Source organism: Nannobrachium achirus (genome assembly GCF_963921795.1).
Source record: "Nannobrachium achirus genome assembly, chromosome: 16".
Classification (NCBI taxonomy): Eukaryota; Metazoa; Chordata; class Actinopteri; order Myctophiformes; family Myctophidae; genus Nannobrachium; species Nannobrachium achirus.
The window spans coordinates 24762364-24778097 of NC_137823.1; the positions used below are offsets into that span (position 1 = coordinate 24762364).

General features: G+C 43.7%; 1 protein-coding gene across 1 annotated transcript; it reads right to left on the reverse strand.

The window, feature by feature from the left end:
* Window positions 1–5435: 5435 nt before the first annotated feature.
* On the reverse strand, window positions 5436–6593 carry LOC308300270 (5-hydroxytryptamine receptor 1B-like; the record flags this gene model as incomplete). The annotated part of the gene is made up of 1 exon (XM_080744090.1): window positions 5436–6593. The coding sequence occupies one exon, from the start codon at window positions 6591–6593 to the stop codon at window positions 5436–5438; it is 1158 nt and encodes a 385-aa protein (XP_080600216.1).
* Window positions 6594–15734: the final 9141 nt, after the last annotated feature.

The window sequence follows — 15734 nt, forward strand, 5'->3', positions numbered from 1 at the left end:
ATGTCATCGCCGCCTTCTTATGAAATATGTGTGGACTGTGAACATAAGCATCTTCCTTGTGTGAATGATAGTAATATAGGCGACTGCAAACATACTGGTATATATAGAACCACTCTGACACATAATTATCATTTGCAAGCAGCTTTCATAACCAAGAAAAATGATCAAGGCCTCATAATTCCATCAGCTGTTTATTTGTTTATTGTTGTTTGCTTGCTGTATTTTATCCCCCCCTTCTCATTGTTCACAACAGTATTTTTATGTGAAATATTGGGTCAACTTCAGCCTACAGAGCAGCAGTTACAGTGCATTGTTTTCTGTGCGCAGAAGCATTGTACAGCAGAAGCTTGTTTGGATCATTTCAGTAATCTGCACAGTTTTAACAGGCAAACACTGGACCCTTTGTGACACAACTGCCACTGTTTTGGATGAAATGTTCCATGTGGATTGATAAAGTGTCCTGATGAGTGTCACACACACTGAACACTCTGTACTGTTTACACACAGGCTGTTTCTCCACACAAATGGATTAGTTACAATGGATATACGTCACTTATCCAGGCCTGCGGTGTCCCTATTTTTGGGCAAACATTTTCAAAATTCCTTTGAAGAACATTCAAACATTTAAAAAGACAATTTTGAAAATTGCAGATCTACAAAGGTCACAATGCATTGCGCTGTGACATGTTCTGATGTAAATCGACAATTTTAGAAACATTTTGAATAGGGCTTAGCCTTAAGTGTGTTTTTTTGTTTTATTTTTTTGTTGTTTTTTTACTTTGACTTTGACTCGCTCTTGCACTGAAAGATGGCTGCCATAGAATGTTTGATATTTTGTGCTTGGAAATGAGCATTGAATCTGTATGCAAGTTTCAGAATGTGTAACCATTAGAAGGCCAGCATCTGAACAGTAATGGTTCAGAAGCAACTGTGATGAACATGTACAGTATTTCTAAGTTTCATCCTGTGCTTTCCACGATCTACAAAAGTATCTTTGGCAGCCATGTTATCCTAATACACCAGAAAGTGCCCCTTCTGTGCTTCCTACTTCAGCGGCTCCCAACCTTTTCTGGAACAGGGCCCACTTGAAAATCTTCTAAAGTGTTCGCATCCCACCCTTCTGACCAGTGGTGGGAAAAGTACTCACATTTTTTACTCAATATTGCAATATAGAAATACTCTGTTAGGGTGCCCTCAGACCAAAGTACCCATGAGAGTGGAATCCGCGTTCCGCCAATGCATTTCAATGAGAGTGAAGCGGTTTCATGCCAGCAGAGGATTTCTGCAAAAAACGCTCCCTTATCATTGAAATGCATTGGAGGAACGCGGATTCCACTCTCATAGGTATTTTGGTCTGAGGGCACCCTTACAAGTAAAAGTCCAGAATTCAAAAAGTACTTGTGTAAAAGTATGAAAGTATTGGCATCAAAATGTACTTTAAAGTACCAAAAGTAAAAGTACAAAATGTTTGAAAATAGCAGATCTACAAGCTCACAAGGCGTCGCGATGCGACGCGTTGTGAGCTTGTAGATCGGCCATTTTCAAATAGCCTATAGGTATAAAATAGGGCTAAATTGGTTAATGTATGTTTTATAATATTATAATTTAATATCTGCAAAGTAACTAGTAACTAAAGTTTTCAAATAATTGTAGTGGAGTAAAATTACAATGGTTGGAGCCGAGAAGTAGTGGAGTAGAAGTAAAAGTATTGGAAATTGGAAATACTCAAGTAAAGTACAAATAATAAATGTACTTAATAAGTACAATACTTAAGTAAATGTACTTAGTTACTTTCCACCACTGCCTCTGACCACTTAACACGGCAGCCGAAATATCATCATTGCAATATCATCACGTCCCACCAGTAGCCCCCGGCCGACAGATAGGGAATCACTGTTCCAGTTAAGTTCTATTTATTTTCTTTTTTCTTTTATTATTATTTCTGTTTAGTTTCTGCTTGCACTTGATGCCACGATTCCTGCCTACAGCCTTGTTGTGGCATGTTATTGAAGCATTCAGCTTACAGTAATACAATGTGAACACAAAATGACGATACAGTAATGTTTGGCAAATGTTCATTAGTTCACTTGAACTTGAATAGTTCAATTGACAGGGTTCCCACTCATTTTGTTCTGCTAATTCTTCCATATCAATTCTGTGATCTCTCTGTGTCAATATTTGTAAGTGCCATTGTTGATTCCGACATTGTTGCTTGGGCGACTGTCCCAGGTCTAGTTTACGTAAGAACGGACCACTATTTGGGACTCTGGAATACAATTATTAAAACATTATGTTACATTATTAGGTCTTCAGAGGTAATAGGATCTGCCAGCAGATGTGTCTGCCCAATTGTATAAACAAATTCTGAGCACATTTGAATGACCTTTCCAAAGTGTGCATGCACAATCTATAACTATTATAAATGTTGACACAGATATTCTTCACAGATTTCCCTGACTTTTCAAGACCTGGAAAATGTTTATATTATTTTTTTTAATTCCATGATTTTTCCAGATTTTCCATGACTTTAGGAACCCTGTTTTAGCCCCTTTCCCCATCAGAACATAGCTTATACATTTAGATGCATACTGAAACATCAAAGCGAATCTTATAGCAGTTGAGTTCACACAGTCTTATTCATGAGAGGGTTTGTGAGGATTATTCTTTCAGAGATGGTAATAAATGAGCACTATTTTACAGTATATGATATCCATACGGCTGCCACGTTTTTGATGGAGCACACTTTCGAATTAGCAAAAGATGGTGGAATAAATAATGAAGACAATGCATACGTAGTATTCACACATTTAGGCTTTGCTTGAATTACTCTTTAACTTCAACTTTGAATAATGTCTTATACCGTATGTCACAACAAAATTTGCGTTAAATGTAACACTGACATCAAGATAACATGTGTTTGCCCACCAAAAAACAAACAAACAAACAAACAAACAAACAAACAAACAAACAAACAAACAAATAAATAAATACATAAATAAATTAACAATTAATAAAGTAATTGCTGAGCTCCACACAAGCCAGGCACCTGTGAAGGAAACAACTGTTGTAGGCACCATTGCTTCCCCTTATTGAGTTGGGGGTGGGTGGGGGGGGGGGGGGGGGGGGGTTCTGTCTTAATGTTACTTTCATTCACTTGTGCATGGTAGCTTAGTCCTATAAGCTGTTTGTGCTTACTCACCAACTGGTGTTGAGTGTCAAATATGTTTTCTATACATTACACACAGATTCTGATAGCCGGGGACCTGTGATTTTCTGCCGTACTTTTTATTTCTGTTTTATCTATTAGTTTGGTCATTATAAGGTCCACAGAATGAGAGGCCTGCTCTGCTGGAAACATTGCGAAAGAAAGGCCATTTGTATATTCACTGTCCCATTGACTCCACTAGAAATATTTAAAAAAATATTTTTTTAAATTTAATTAGCATGTGAGGGGTCAAACTAGGGGTTCTTCATGATTCTGAATCCATTGCAAGCATTTGTTTTGCATGAAAAACATTCCTTGGGCTAGATATCGGCCCCCCAAAACTGTGAAAAGTGATGAGTCATCACTTTTTCCCCACTTTTCACAGTTTTGGGCAGCCGAAAGTTAACCCATTTTCCATGCAAAACAAATGTTTGCAATGGATTCAGAGTCATGAAGAACCCCTAGTTTGACCCCTCACATACTACTTAAAGCAGATTTCTTTTATTTTTTTAATATTTCTAGTGGAGTCAATGGGACAGTGAATATACAATGGCCATAACTTTTTTTTCGCGATGTTTCCGACAGAGCAGGCCTCTCATTCTGTGGACCTTAATGACCAAACTAATAGATAGAACAGAAATAAAAAGTACTGCAGAAAATCACAGGTCCTACAATATTCCTTGAGCTTTTGGGCTTGTGGGTCCCCGGCTATGATGGCTGTAATGGGTGGATTAATGCAAACAGACAGGTCTCTCCTCCTGGTTATTATTTTCTCCAATAACAAGAAGTAAGAAAGGAAAGAAAGAAAGGAGAGAACATTTATATCGATTGCAAAAATCGATCACAGTGCTTCCTCCTCTAGGCTCATGAGATCTTCCTCAGATACAACAGTATAGAGCGTCGCAGCGGAAGTGGATTCCTGGGGTCACTTAATATTCCCCATTCATTTTCGCCATAGACTTTTACAAAAATATTTATAACAATTATGTTAAGCCTCGAACCAAGCCATCCAGGATGGAGGTGAATCATGACCAATGACCATATAACCTTTTTTTCTATGAAAAGAACATTTTGAAAATCGCTAAACAAAGGGTAGTTATTAAATGTAGTATATCAAATAATGTAATATTAAAATATGTTTTCACATAGGATCAAAGGTTATATGATCATGATTCACCTCCATCCTGGATGGCTTGGTTCGAGGCTTAACATAATTGTCATAAATATATTTGTAAAAGTCTATGGCGAAAATGAATGGGGAATATTAAGTGACCCCAGGAATCCACTTCCGCTGCGACGCTCTATAGGCTGCTCTCTCACGAACCTCCCATAGCCTAATTTACATTCATAATGCAATAACAGTCAGGGGTGTCGCACCAGATTCTGGGCCCCGGGTACAAGGATTCACTCACATTTTGTGCTTTAACTATTGAAAAATTGCAGATATACAAGCTCACTGTGCCGCGCTGCGAGCTTGTAGATCTGCTATTTTTGAAAAATCGCGAAAAAAAATGTGTGCAAGTCTTTGAATATTTCAAATCCTTCTAAGGTTTTTTGGAAAAAACAATGTTTCTATGTCAGTGATGCTCGAACGTTTTCATGTGAAGGACTCACAAAATGATATCTATTTGGCCACGGAACCCCATCTCGAAATATTTCGTTCCAGGGACCACCCATGAAGCAAAATTTGAGTTCGCTTAAAAATACATAATATTCAAAGATTTGCACACATTTTCAGGACTTTTAGAAAAATAGCAGATCTACAAGAAAGGATATTTTATATCTGCTATTTTTCAATAGCTAAAGTATAGAATAATTAAGGCCCCTCCACCTTGGGCCCTGGTAACTCAGTCCCACGTTTCCCCGCCTTGTGACGCCCCTGTTAACAGTTTACACTATACCAATAACCAATGCAGTTCAACACCCCACTGCAAAGTCTCTGTCAATAGTCAAACCTTTTGTCCTCAATATGATTATGAATTGATTATGCAATTTAGGCTATCACGTGCTTGACCCAGTAGCTGGGCCCAGGGCAACTGATGAAATAGCGTTTCATCAAGATCAGAAATCGTTTTGTGAGAGGAAAATATGCATTCTTTTTACATTTAATAGCTATCTCCCAGGCCAAAAGCTGCTGGGAGAATAAAGGACTTGTGGAATGCACAATACAAGTTAGACATAAACGTTATGGATGTTTTATAGGCCTATTAGTCTAGGCTAGTCATTTTTTTCATGACCTGCAACATTTAAAGCGTATCAACTTGTTAAACGCCTTCTTGAAGTCATCGTTCGACATGGTGTATATGATGGGGTTGATCAGCGAGTTGAGATAACCAAACCACGTGAATATGTCATATAACCACGCGTAAAAACACGACTCACACACGGACACTATTATAGTGTAGATGAAAAACGGGAGCCAGCATATGATATAAGCCCCGAGGATGATTCCCAACGTCTTTGTCGCCTTCCTCTCCCGGGCGGCGGTGACCCTCTTCTTCTCCAGCAGCGCGTCGGACACCGTGACTTTCACTTGGCTGGCGCTGGCGGGCGACACGGACATGTCACAAGAAGAGGAGGTCTCGTTGGTGCCATAGTTTAGACAGGTGGTGGACGCCGCCGAACCGGGCGAGTCCGTTATCAAGTGGGCCTGCGTTAGTCTCTTCCCGGCTTTGTTGGGGGACTGTTTCAAGATGCGCTTTCGGGCTTCCACGTATATCCTTCCATAGAGGCAGATGAGGAGCAGCGTGGGGATGTAGAACGCGCCGAAAGTCGAGTAAATGGTGTAGAAAATGTGGTCGGTGTTCACGTTGCAGCTCGTCACCTCCTCCGCCTTCACCTGTCGCCAAAAGAACGGGGGCAGCGAGATGGAGATGGCGATCACCCAGGCCGTGGCGATCATGCCGGCGGCGCGTCCCGGCGTGCGCTTTTTGGTATACTCCACGGCGTCCGTGATCGCCCAGTAACGATCCAGCGCAATTACGCACAGGTGAAGGATGGACGCGGTGCAACAGGTTATATCCGAGGACAGCCAGATGTCGCAGACGACCTGTCCCAGAGTCCACGTGTGGCTCACGGTGTACAGGGCGCTTATGGGCATCACCAGGATGGACACGAGCAGGTCCGTGACGGCGAGCGAAGCGATGAGAAAGTTCGCGGGAGTGTGGAGTTTTCTGGACTTGTATATGGTGGCGATGACGAACGCGTTCGAGAGCTGAGTGGCCAAAGTTATGAGAGTTAGCGTCACGGCCAGACCCGCCTGGAACGCGACGTTGGAGCCTTTCTGCTCCGCTTTCGCCGTGAGATTCGCATCGGTGTCGTTGGCGGAGATGTTCAACAGATCTCCATAAATAACAGACGGTGGTTTGGAATGGTCAGCATGCTCCATCTCTCGGCGTGGATCTGATCAGATCGCTCTACCATGAGGCTTTGACATAGCCAGGAGAGCAGGTGAAACACATTTATCCATAAAGTTGCACTTTTTGTCGTCCTTCTTCATCCAAACGAAACACGTCTCCATCGTCCGTCAGATGCGCGCTGGTTATCCGACAAATGTTTGGGAAGCATACCATCATTGCCGCCGTCAACTTCACTTCTCAGATCTGACACAATTAATTGTCTATCAATTCATTAAAGGCCAGTTCATGAAAGCGACGCACAAAATGACAAATCCATCTTTCTTTGATTAGAAACTGCCTGTCATCCTTTAAGCTCTCAGACTATAAATTATAATGCGTAATTCAACATCTTTTAGTGTACATGGTTTGGTGTTCAGCCTCTATCCATCCTCTTGGTCTAGTGGTGAGTTGTGCGGCACTTCAGAAGTTCAGTGCTGGTGAAGCTGGACACTTGGTTTTATACTGGCAGCGCGCAACAATGATGCTCTCTCTCTCTCTCTCTCTCTCTCTCTCTCTCTCTCTCTCTCTCTCTCTCTCTCGCTCATTCTCTCTCTCTCTCTCTCTCTCTCTCTCTCTCTCTCTCTCTCTCTCTCTCTCTCTCTCTCTCTGTCTCTCTCTCTCTCTCTCTCTCTCTCTCTCTCTGTCTCTCTCTCTCTCCCTCTCTCCCCCTCCCCGTCTCTCTCAGTTTATCCCTCTCTTTCTCCACATTTGTCTCTTTCTACCCATTACCACTGTCCTTATCACATATTTCTTATCTCTCTCTTTCTCTATCTCCCCCTCTCCTTTGCCGTGCTTCTCCGATCACCCTCTATACTCTCTCACTTTCAACACGCACGCACGCACGCACGCACGCGCACGCGCACGCACGCACGCACGCACGCACGCACACACACACACACACACACACACACACACACACACACACACACACACACTCTCTCTCTCTCTCTCTCTCTCTCTCTCTCTCTCTCTCTCTCACTCACTCTCTCTCTCACTCTCTCTCTCTCTCTCTCTCTCTCTCTCAGAAGTAGGCCTACTCATTTTCATACAGACCCGCTGCTGGGTCTTAATGCCCACATGTTTCGTCCAGATTATTAGAGTCTAAAGAATGAACCACACAGTAACCGCAGTTACCGCACCCCTCTTATCAGGTGAACATTCTGCAACAGTCGCATCCGCAGATCTACAAGCTCACAAATACATGAATTACACTGGCAGTGGGACAGCCGTTTTGTCTCTGAGCTCTGCTGAGCGCGATTGCTTTTACTTCAGCACCACGGCACGGACAGCTCCTCGTGGAGAGCTACCGCTGTTACTTCAGGACCAAGGACAGTTCCTTGACAAGAGCGAATGCTATTTTACTTCAGGACCGCGGACAGCTCCTCCACAAGAGCTACTCCTGTTTTTTGATTGATTTATTAATTGAAGAATTTATTAGAAGTTTGCAGTGGTGGAAGAAGTACTCAGATGTTTTATTTAAGTAAAAGTATCAATACTGCAATCTAGAAATACTCAGTTACAGGTAAAAGTCTGGAATTCAAAATGTAAAAGTACGAAAGTGTTGGCATCAACATCAACATCATGTACTTAAAGTACCAAAAGTAAAAGTACAAAAAAATGTTTGAAAATAGCAGATCTACAAGCCCACAATGCATCGCATAGCGACGCGTTGTGAGCTTGTAGATCGGCTATTTGTTCAAAATGTGTTCAAAATAAAGTAACACAGAACACAAAACACACTCCAACATCATTATTAATTAAAATGGGATTTGGGTGCAAAAATTCCCCTTTAAGCAGCACCAAAGGTGCTATTTCTTCGACGAGACTAAAGAAAAATATACTTCCTTTAATACTTGTTCAGAAGACATTCTAAGAGGTCAACCCAGCTCTCAAGGTGATTTATGATGATTTCATTGTCAGCTGTATCAAAGGCTGCACAGATACATAAGTCTCAGATCACTATCTTTGTGAGAGCAGTATCTGTGCTATTATTAGCTCTGAACCCTCGACTGAAATGACTCTAGAAGATTCTTTTAAAAGTTGTTTATTTGGTTGATAACCTTTTCATGCATCTTGCTTAGAGGAGGCTGATAGGAGCCTCTAAACTGCTTAAAATGCCTCAACCTATAGGCTTCTTCATTAGCGGTTTCACAACAGAACCTTTGAAGGCACCAGGAAAAACAGATTTTTAGAGTAACCAATTATTTGACACCTTTTTTCCTCCCAATTTATTCGTCGCACCAATCAATTCCTCCCCACACGTTTGTATGTTGCCACCGCTTGTAGCCAACTGGCTCATTGAGGATCAAGCCCCCACCGGGAGTATGTAGCACCTCTGTCCCACTCCTCCTGTTCAACATTCCCTGCTGACAGGCGCTGTAGTTGAGTCAAAAATGGCAGTTCCGTGACCGTGGAGAGCGAAGGTCCGTTTCTCAATGGATTTGTCATCTAGAAAGGTTATTAAACAAATTTGGCATAGTGTATAGTAAGTGAATGAGACTGAAAATTACCCTAGCTGTCAAACATTTTCCCGACCATTTTAAAAAATACACCCCGGCCAAATGTGTTTAATAATCCTCCTAGATGACAAATCCATAGAGAAACGGACCTTCGCTCTCGTGGTCACGGAACTGCCATAAATGACCCAGCTACTGTGCAAGCTCATAGGATCATTTTCAGCGACATGGAACATGGCTTTATGTGTTTATATAATTTATTCGCGTGGCCAAACCAAATGCACCGCAGTGCGTTCGGCAAAAAAAATGTTTATACTATTGAAGACTCTCAATATGAGTATAAGAAACAGGGTCAAGTCAAAAATCTTGCTCATTGCAAAGAGTTTGAGATGCTACTTTTTTTCTCTCATCGTTGTATGCCTTTCACAAAGTTGACTGCAGAAGTCACCAGAACGTGTTACAATTTCAGCTCTGAATCTGATGGTTCTGAATTAAATGATCTCCACCAGGCTGAAAGGCAGAGATTATGCTTTTGCCCCTATCCATCTGTGTACAGCTAATCTCCGACACCACTTGATCAAGGCGCAATGGGCGTGCAGTGCACACTCCCAGTAGGCCAAAGAAGGCCCAAATTGTTCAGATCAGTCTTATACAGATCAGTCTTATGGTGGCGCTATAACATGCCACTTCCCGCCACTTGCCACAATCATTTTCTCCCTGGATTCCTTTGTTCATGACTCAACTCTTCACACAGGCCATGTCCATTTCTGCTAGATTTATGCCATTTTGTGTTTTCTTCAAAATACTCTTTTAGCTTCTAATCCAATAGATTTTGTCCAAAACTCACACAAATTGGTACATGCAATCTCTCGAATCATGTGATCAACATGTACAGGTTCTTTATATTCCACTTTGCTTGGCTATTGCATGAGGGGCCCGCCAATTTTAGAAAAAAAGAAGGGAAAAAAAAGAAAACCTTAATCACACATTGAGGGATCTCTAAAAATTGCAGAGCCAAAAGCAATTTCACTTCGACCCATGGGCGCCACAAATGCTGCAACTGTCAGTATGATTACTTTCACAAAATTATGGGTACAAATGATCTCCTGATTCATGTGACAATTACCGTCAAACAGGGTTTTGATGCACTATTTGTCTGTGTAATTGCCTTCATAAATGTGTGTGTGAGACCTATTTCTTTCTTCTTTTTACTAAATGAAAACGCTACATATCATGAACACAACATCCAATCATCCTCAAATAGGCTTCAAATCGCAAGGGCCTCTGCAAAGCACACCTCCAAAAGCGCTTTGTCTTCTGCCCATTGGGGAATGGGGATTCCACAGATGTTGGCAGAACTCAGAGGAGCACACTTTTCTAGTTGTTATTATTGCTATTCTCTATTATCTTTTAGAAAAGGAAGAAGAAGAGGCTTGGTCATACCAGAGGCAGGGGCTGGGTTTAACAATCTGTCGGGCATAGCAGTGTCTGCCATTTTGTGGTTCCACAGATATAATCCCCATTCATATTTCCCATGAAGATTTCCGAAAATACTAGGCCATCCTGGCACCTGGTGAATCATGACCATAAAGCATTTGATTCTGTGTCAAAACATTCATTGAGTCTTGGTTCCAGGCTTAAAATAATTACTATAAATATGTTCGTAAATCTCTATGGGATATATGTTTGTGTTTTTTTTTTTATATCTGTGGAACCACAAAATGGTCACCACTGCTATATGGAAAACAATATTCTAGAATTCCTTTTATAGAAGGATTTTAGAAATAATATAATCCATGATAATGCATTTTAATTAATACAACTGAAGAAAAAACTGAGCAGATCAAAGCATCTAAATTATGGAAAGGCCCTTGGACAAAAGAAAGCAATATATGAGAAACCAAATGACCCTATTGCAGTGGCTAAACAGTTATTTTAGGTAACAATGTTCTTAGTACAGTAAATACCTTTATTTATTTATTTTTAGGGTAGCAACCATTGTCTAGCAAGCAGATGAGAGATGACACTACATGGATCAAACTTGCAAGCTCAGCAAACTCACTTTTCTGCTGCAGCTTCTAAGAACCGCCTGTGGACACTCTTTTGAGAAACGATCACAGTAATGTTCAGAGACAAGGATATGAGACACTGAAACATTATCAGTGGTTAACCCTTTGACATCACCAAATCAAGGCTATTACCACACTGATAGGGCTTTCAAGTATATTCATGAGTTCCATAGAGCCTGAGTCAGCAATGCTTATGTAACGTGAATGGTGAAACCCCCGTTCAAAATTATTCTGACATAATTTAGCGATAATGAAAACAGTCAGATCAGAGAATCCTGGGAGAAATAGTGATACATGCCTCGGAGGTCTATACAGTATGTCATTATGATAAGTAGGCTACAGCTGGTTCAGTGAGATATTTAAAGGAAACATGTGTGCAGGAGGAGAGTCTTATGGGTACTGCACCAGCTGTAAAAGTGCTAAATCAAAGTACATTATATTGTATACATCAACATGACAGAACATTATTACTTACAAACTACACGTAAATCTGTGAAAATCTAATTAAAAAACAGTTTATTTGATTTATTTGGACAAATAACATGAATTGAGTGAGTTAACAATTTTAATAATTTAAGATGACAATATTTAATGTCATATGCTTATTTCCATAATGGTCCTCATGATGTACAGAAAGGGTATTATGACAAGTTTTTCTTCATCAAATAAAACCAAATTTGTATTAAAAGTCTGTTTCCTTCAGAAGCAATTCAACCCTTGTTATACATGTATAACACCCTTGTTCAACATGTCTAAAGAAAGTTTGTTCCATTGTAGCTCGCAAATACATGAGCCAAGCAGTTGTGGCTGGGTCGGCACATGTATACTGTATAGCTAAAATGTATCTATGTTATAATAAGAGAGCACCCATAACCCGCTCTCAACAGCGTGCAAGAAAAAAGTGAGCATGGAAAATGTGGCAAGCTGGCAGCCTATTACTAATTTATATAAAACTAGATACACTTGGACATAGCCTACATACTGTAGCTGAGCCGAGGGCTGTATGGGAAAATCTCAATAGTCCGAGGTCCCATTACTCTGAGTAAGTTCTAGGGTTAGGTTTAGGGTTAGGGTTAGGACGTCAAACTAATAACACATCGGAACAACGCTACGCGCCCAGGTTGTATTTCAGCTCAAGTTTGTTTTTATGTTTTCAGCACTCTCTGGTAGACAAATTCGTTGACAGAGTGACTAATACTGCACATGGACAGACAGCCTCATTGTCTCCACCAGGCTGAAAGCCATGGCCCAAGACTATGTTTTCCCGTCCGTCCGTCCGTCCGTCCGTCAGTCAGTCAGTCAGTCAGTTACCAGCTAATCTCCGGCACCGTTGGCCCGGTCGCTGCCAAACTGTGCACACACACTCCTTGGATGCCAATTCATGGGTTTCATTTGTAGACGGCCATGTTGAGGACCAACACATGTGTTTCAATGGGTCTGATTGGCATAGAACGGTAGGTTCCGTACGGAACCATTGTTTACTTAGATATGGAAGGATGACCTCCCACTTGGGTAATGACGCCCCCTGGCGATCATTCAGAGAAACTACTTCAGCTCCCGTACTAACGTAGGTAGGAAGGGCCTGTCACTCAAACCGGAGTGACCCGCCTCCAGGCTATATAAGCCCCCGGAGGCGGAAGTAACATCCTCTTAATACCACTCTCTGCCACATTCAGTGAAACAGAGGGGCATTACGTGGGAGGTCATCCTTCCATATCTAAGTAAACAATGGTTCCGTACGGAACCTACCGTTTACTGTCAATATTCCAGGATGACCTCCCACTTGGGATTCTTAAACTCCCCTCTAAGCCACAACCTACTCTCATACCCCCACACACCCCTCATACGGGTGAGCACAGCCCAAACGGGCGTGACCCATCACCCAGAAGGTCCCAGGCCCACCGGACCTGGGTGTGAAGGCATGAGAAAATAAAGAGAGACCCTGACAGACCGAAGTCCGCCTCATTCAACTAAATGAAAAGGACAAGTCCACCTTATAAGTAAGACACACTATATAAGGAAAACACAGGGTCCCCCCAAAATACCCCAGGTGGCTACATGCCCACCTGTGGGAGGGGAAGATCCGACTCCTCTATGACGTAGAGGAGGCAACTGCACCCAGAACCGAATGCGCTAGCGAAGAGGATTCGATATCCAGGTGATAGTAGGCTGCAAAGGTAGAAGGCGAAGACCAATTCGCCGAAACACAAATCTCCTGAACGGAGACTCCCTTTGCCAGTGCCCACGAAGTAGCCACACCCCTAGTGCTATGGGCTTTAAGTGCCGCCGGCACTTCCACACCCGCACTAGAGTAAGCCAGCCTAATAGCATCCACAATCCACCTCGAAAGAGTGGGTCTAGACACCGGCTTTCTGACAAGAACATTGCCCATTTCTACAAAGAGCTGAGAAGAAGCTCTAGAACCAGCAGTCCTGTCACAGTAGGCCTTCAATGCCCTGACAGGACAAAGGCAATTCAGCCGTTCATCCTCCACCGAGACAAACGGAGGAGGATGAAAAGCCAGAAGAACAACAGGCTCCTTAGGAACCACCATGTTCTTAGGAACAAACTTAAGATGAGGCTTGAGCAACACCTTGAGATCATTGTTCATAAACTGCATGCACTCCGCAGACACCGAGAGAGCTTGCAGGTCACCAACTCTTTTAGCCGTGGCCAAAGCCAGCAAAAGAGCCGTCTTGAAACTCAAAAGTTTCAAAGGCATCCCTACAAGCGGCTCAAAGGGAGCCCGACATAGGCCCCCTAGAACCACCTGCAGATCCCAAACTGGGAACAAAGACCTAGTCACCGGCCTCAAACGTTCAACTCCTTGCATGAACTTGATGACCTCCGGGACTTTAGAAGGTGCCTTGCCCGCCACCCCCAGGTGACAGGCATTAATAGCCGCCAAATACCCCCTAAGGGTAGAAAATGCTAGACCACTTCTCAAGCGGTTCTGCATAAATTCCAGAATTTCCTGGGCTGACGCCACATGAGCCACCACAGGTGGAACACGCGACTCACACCAGTCCTCAAAGGCATTCCACCTTCCATCATAAGACGCCCTCGTAGAGGGCGCCTTAGCACTCTGAATGGTATCAACCACTTCAGAAGAAAAACCGGCTGCCAGCAGGTTTAACCTTTCACGTGCCAAACCCACAGGTCTAGGACCTGCAGGTCTTGGTGGAAGATCTCCCCCCTGGCCTGACTCAACAGGTCCCTGCACTGAGGCAGCTGCCAACCCGGTTCGCAAAGGAGAGGGGCGATCGCCGATCTCCACGTGCCCTTGTAGGGAGCCACCAGGAGCATCTCCAGACCGAACCTCCTGACTCTCTCCAGAGTGGGTCGGATTAAGTCGAAGGGGGGAAACGCGTACAGTAGACCTCTCGGCCACGTGTGCGCTAAGGCGTCCAACCCCAAGGGGGGACTGCCCTTCACCGCGAAGAACAACGGACACTTCGTATTCTCCGCTGACGCAAACAGGTCCGCCACTGGCTGACCAAACTTGCGAAAAATCTGGCTCACCACCCTGGGGTGGAGAGACCAATCCTCGTAGCGAGGACCTCCCCTGGACAGGAGATCTGCTCCGCTGTTGAGGAGACCTGGGACGTGTGAGGCCCTGATCGACTTGAGGCGCGACAAGCACCAAACCGTCAATTCTCGAGCCAGACGGTCCAGTGGCAACGACGACAGGCCCCCCTGTTTGTTGACATAAAACATGGCCGTCGTATTGTCTGTCCTGACCAGGACGTGACAATGCAAAATCCAAGGCTCGAAATGCTTGAGCGCCAGGAGTATAGCCATCAACTCCAAATAGTTGATGTGACGACCCCTCATCTCCAGAGGCCAAAGCCCCTGCGCTGTGCGCCCCTCGAAAGTGGCTCCCCATCCACTGAGACTGGCGTCTGTCGTGATCGACTTGTGGGAAACCACCTCGCCAATCGAGACTCCGCTGGTGAGGAACCCCTCCACCAGCCATGGAGACAGGGCGATCGCGCAGGAAGGGGAAACCGTAACCTTCTTGTACTTCAAGGAGGGCGGGATCCCGAGGGATAACATCCATCTTTGAAAAGGTCTCATATGAAACCTGCCCAAACGCAACAGATGTACTGCGGAAGCCATCATTCCCGTCAGTACCATGCAACTCCTGTAAGTGACCTCCTGGCCCACTTGAAAGGAGTCGAGACATTCCCGAAACCTGTCCACCCTCTCCTCTGAGAGACGGGCCGACATGTCGGATGAGTCCAGAAGGACCCCAATGAATGTAAGACGACTTGCTGGAGTCAGCATGCTCTTGCCGTGGTTGACTATGAAACCTAAGGCCTTCAGGTGAGCCAAAACCACTTGTGTGTGACGCGCCACTTCGTGGGCGGAGCTCGCTGAAATCATCCAATCGTCGATGTACGTCGCCAACCTGACGCCCTGCTGTCTCAGCGGGGCGATGGCTGCTTCGGTCACTTTCACGAAAACCCTCGGGCTCAGTGACAGACCGAAAGGGAGTACTGTATACTCGTACAGGCGACCCTCGAAGGCGAACCGAAGGAATTTCCTGTGTGGGGGATAAATCTGGACGTGCTGATAAGCATCCTTCAGATCCACTGAACAGTGG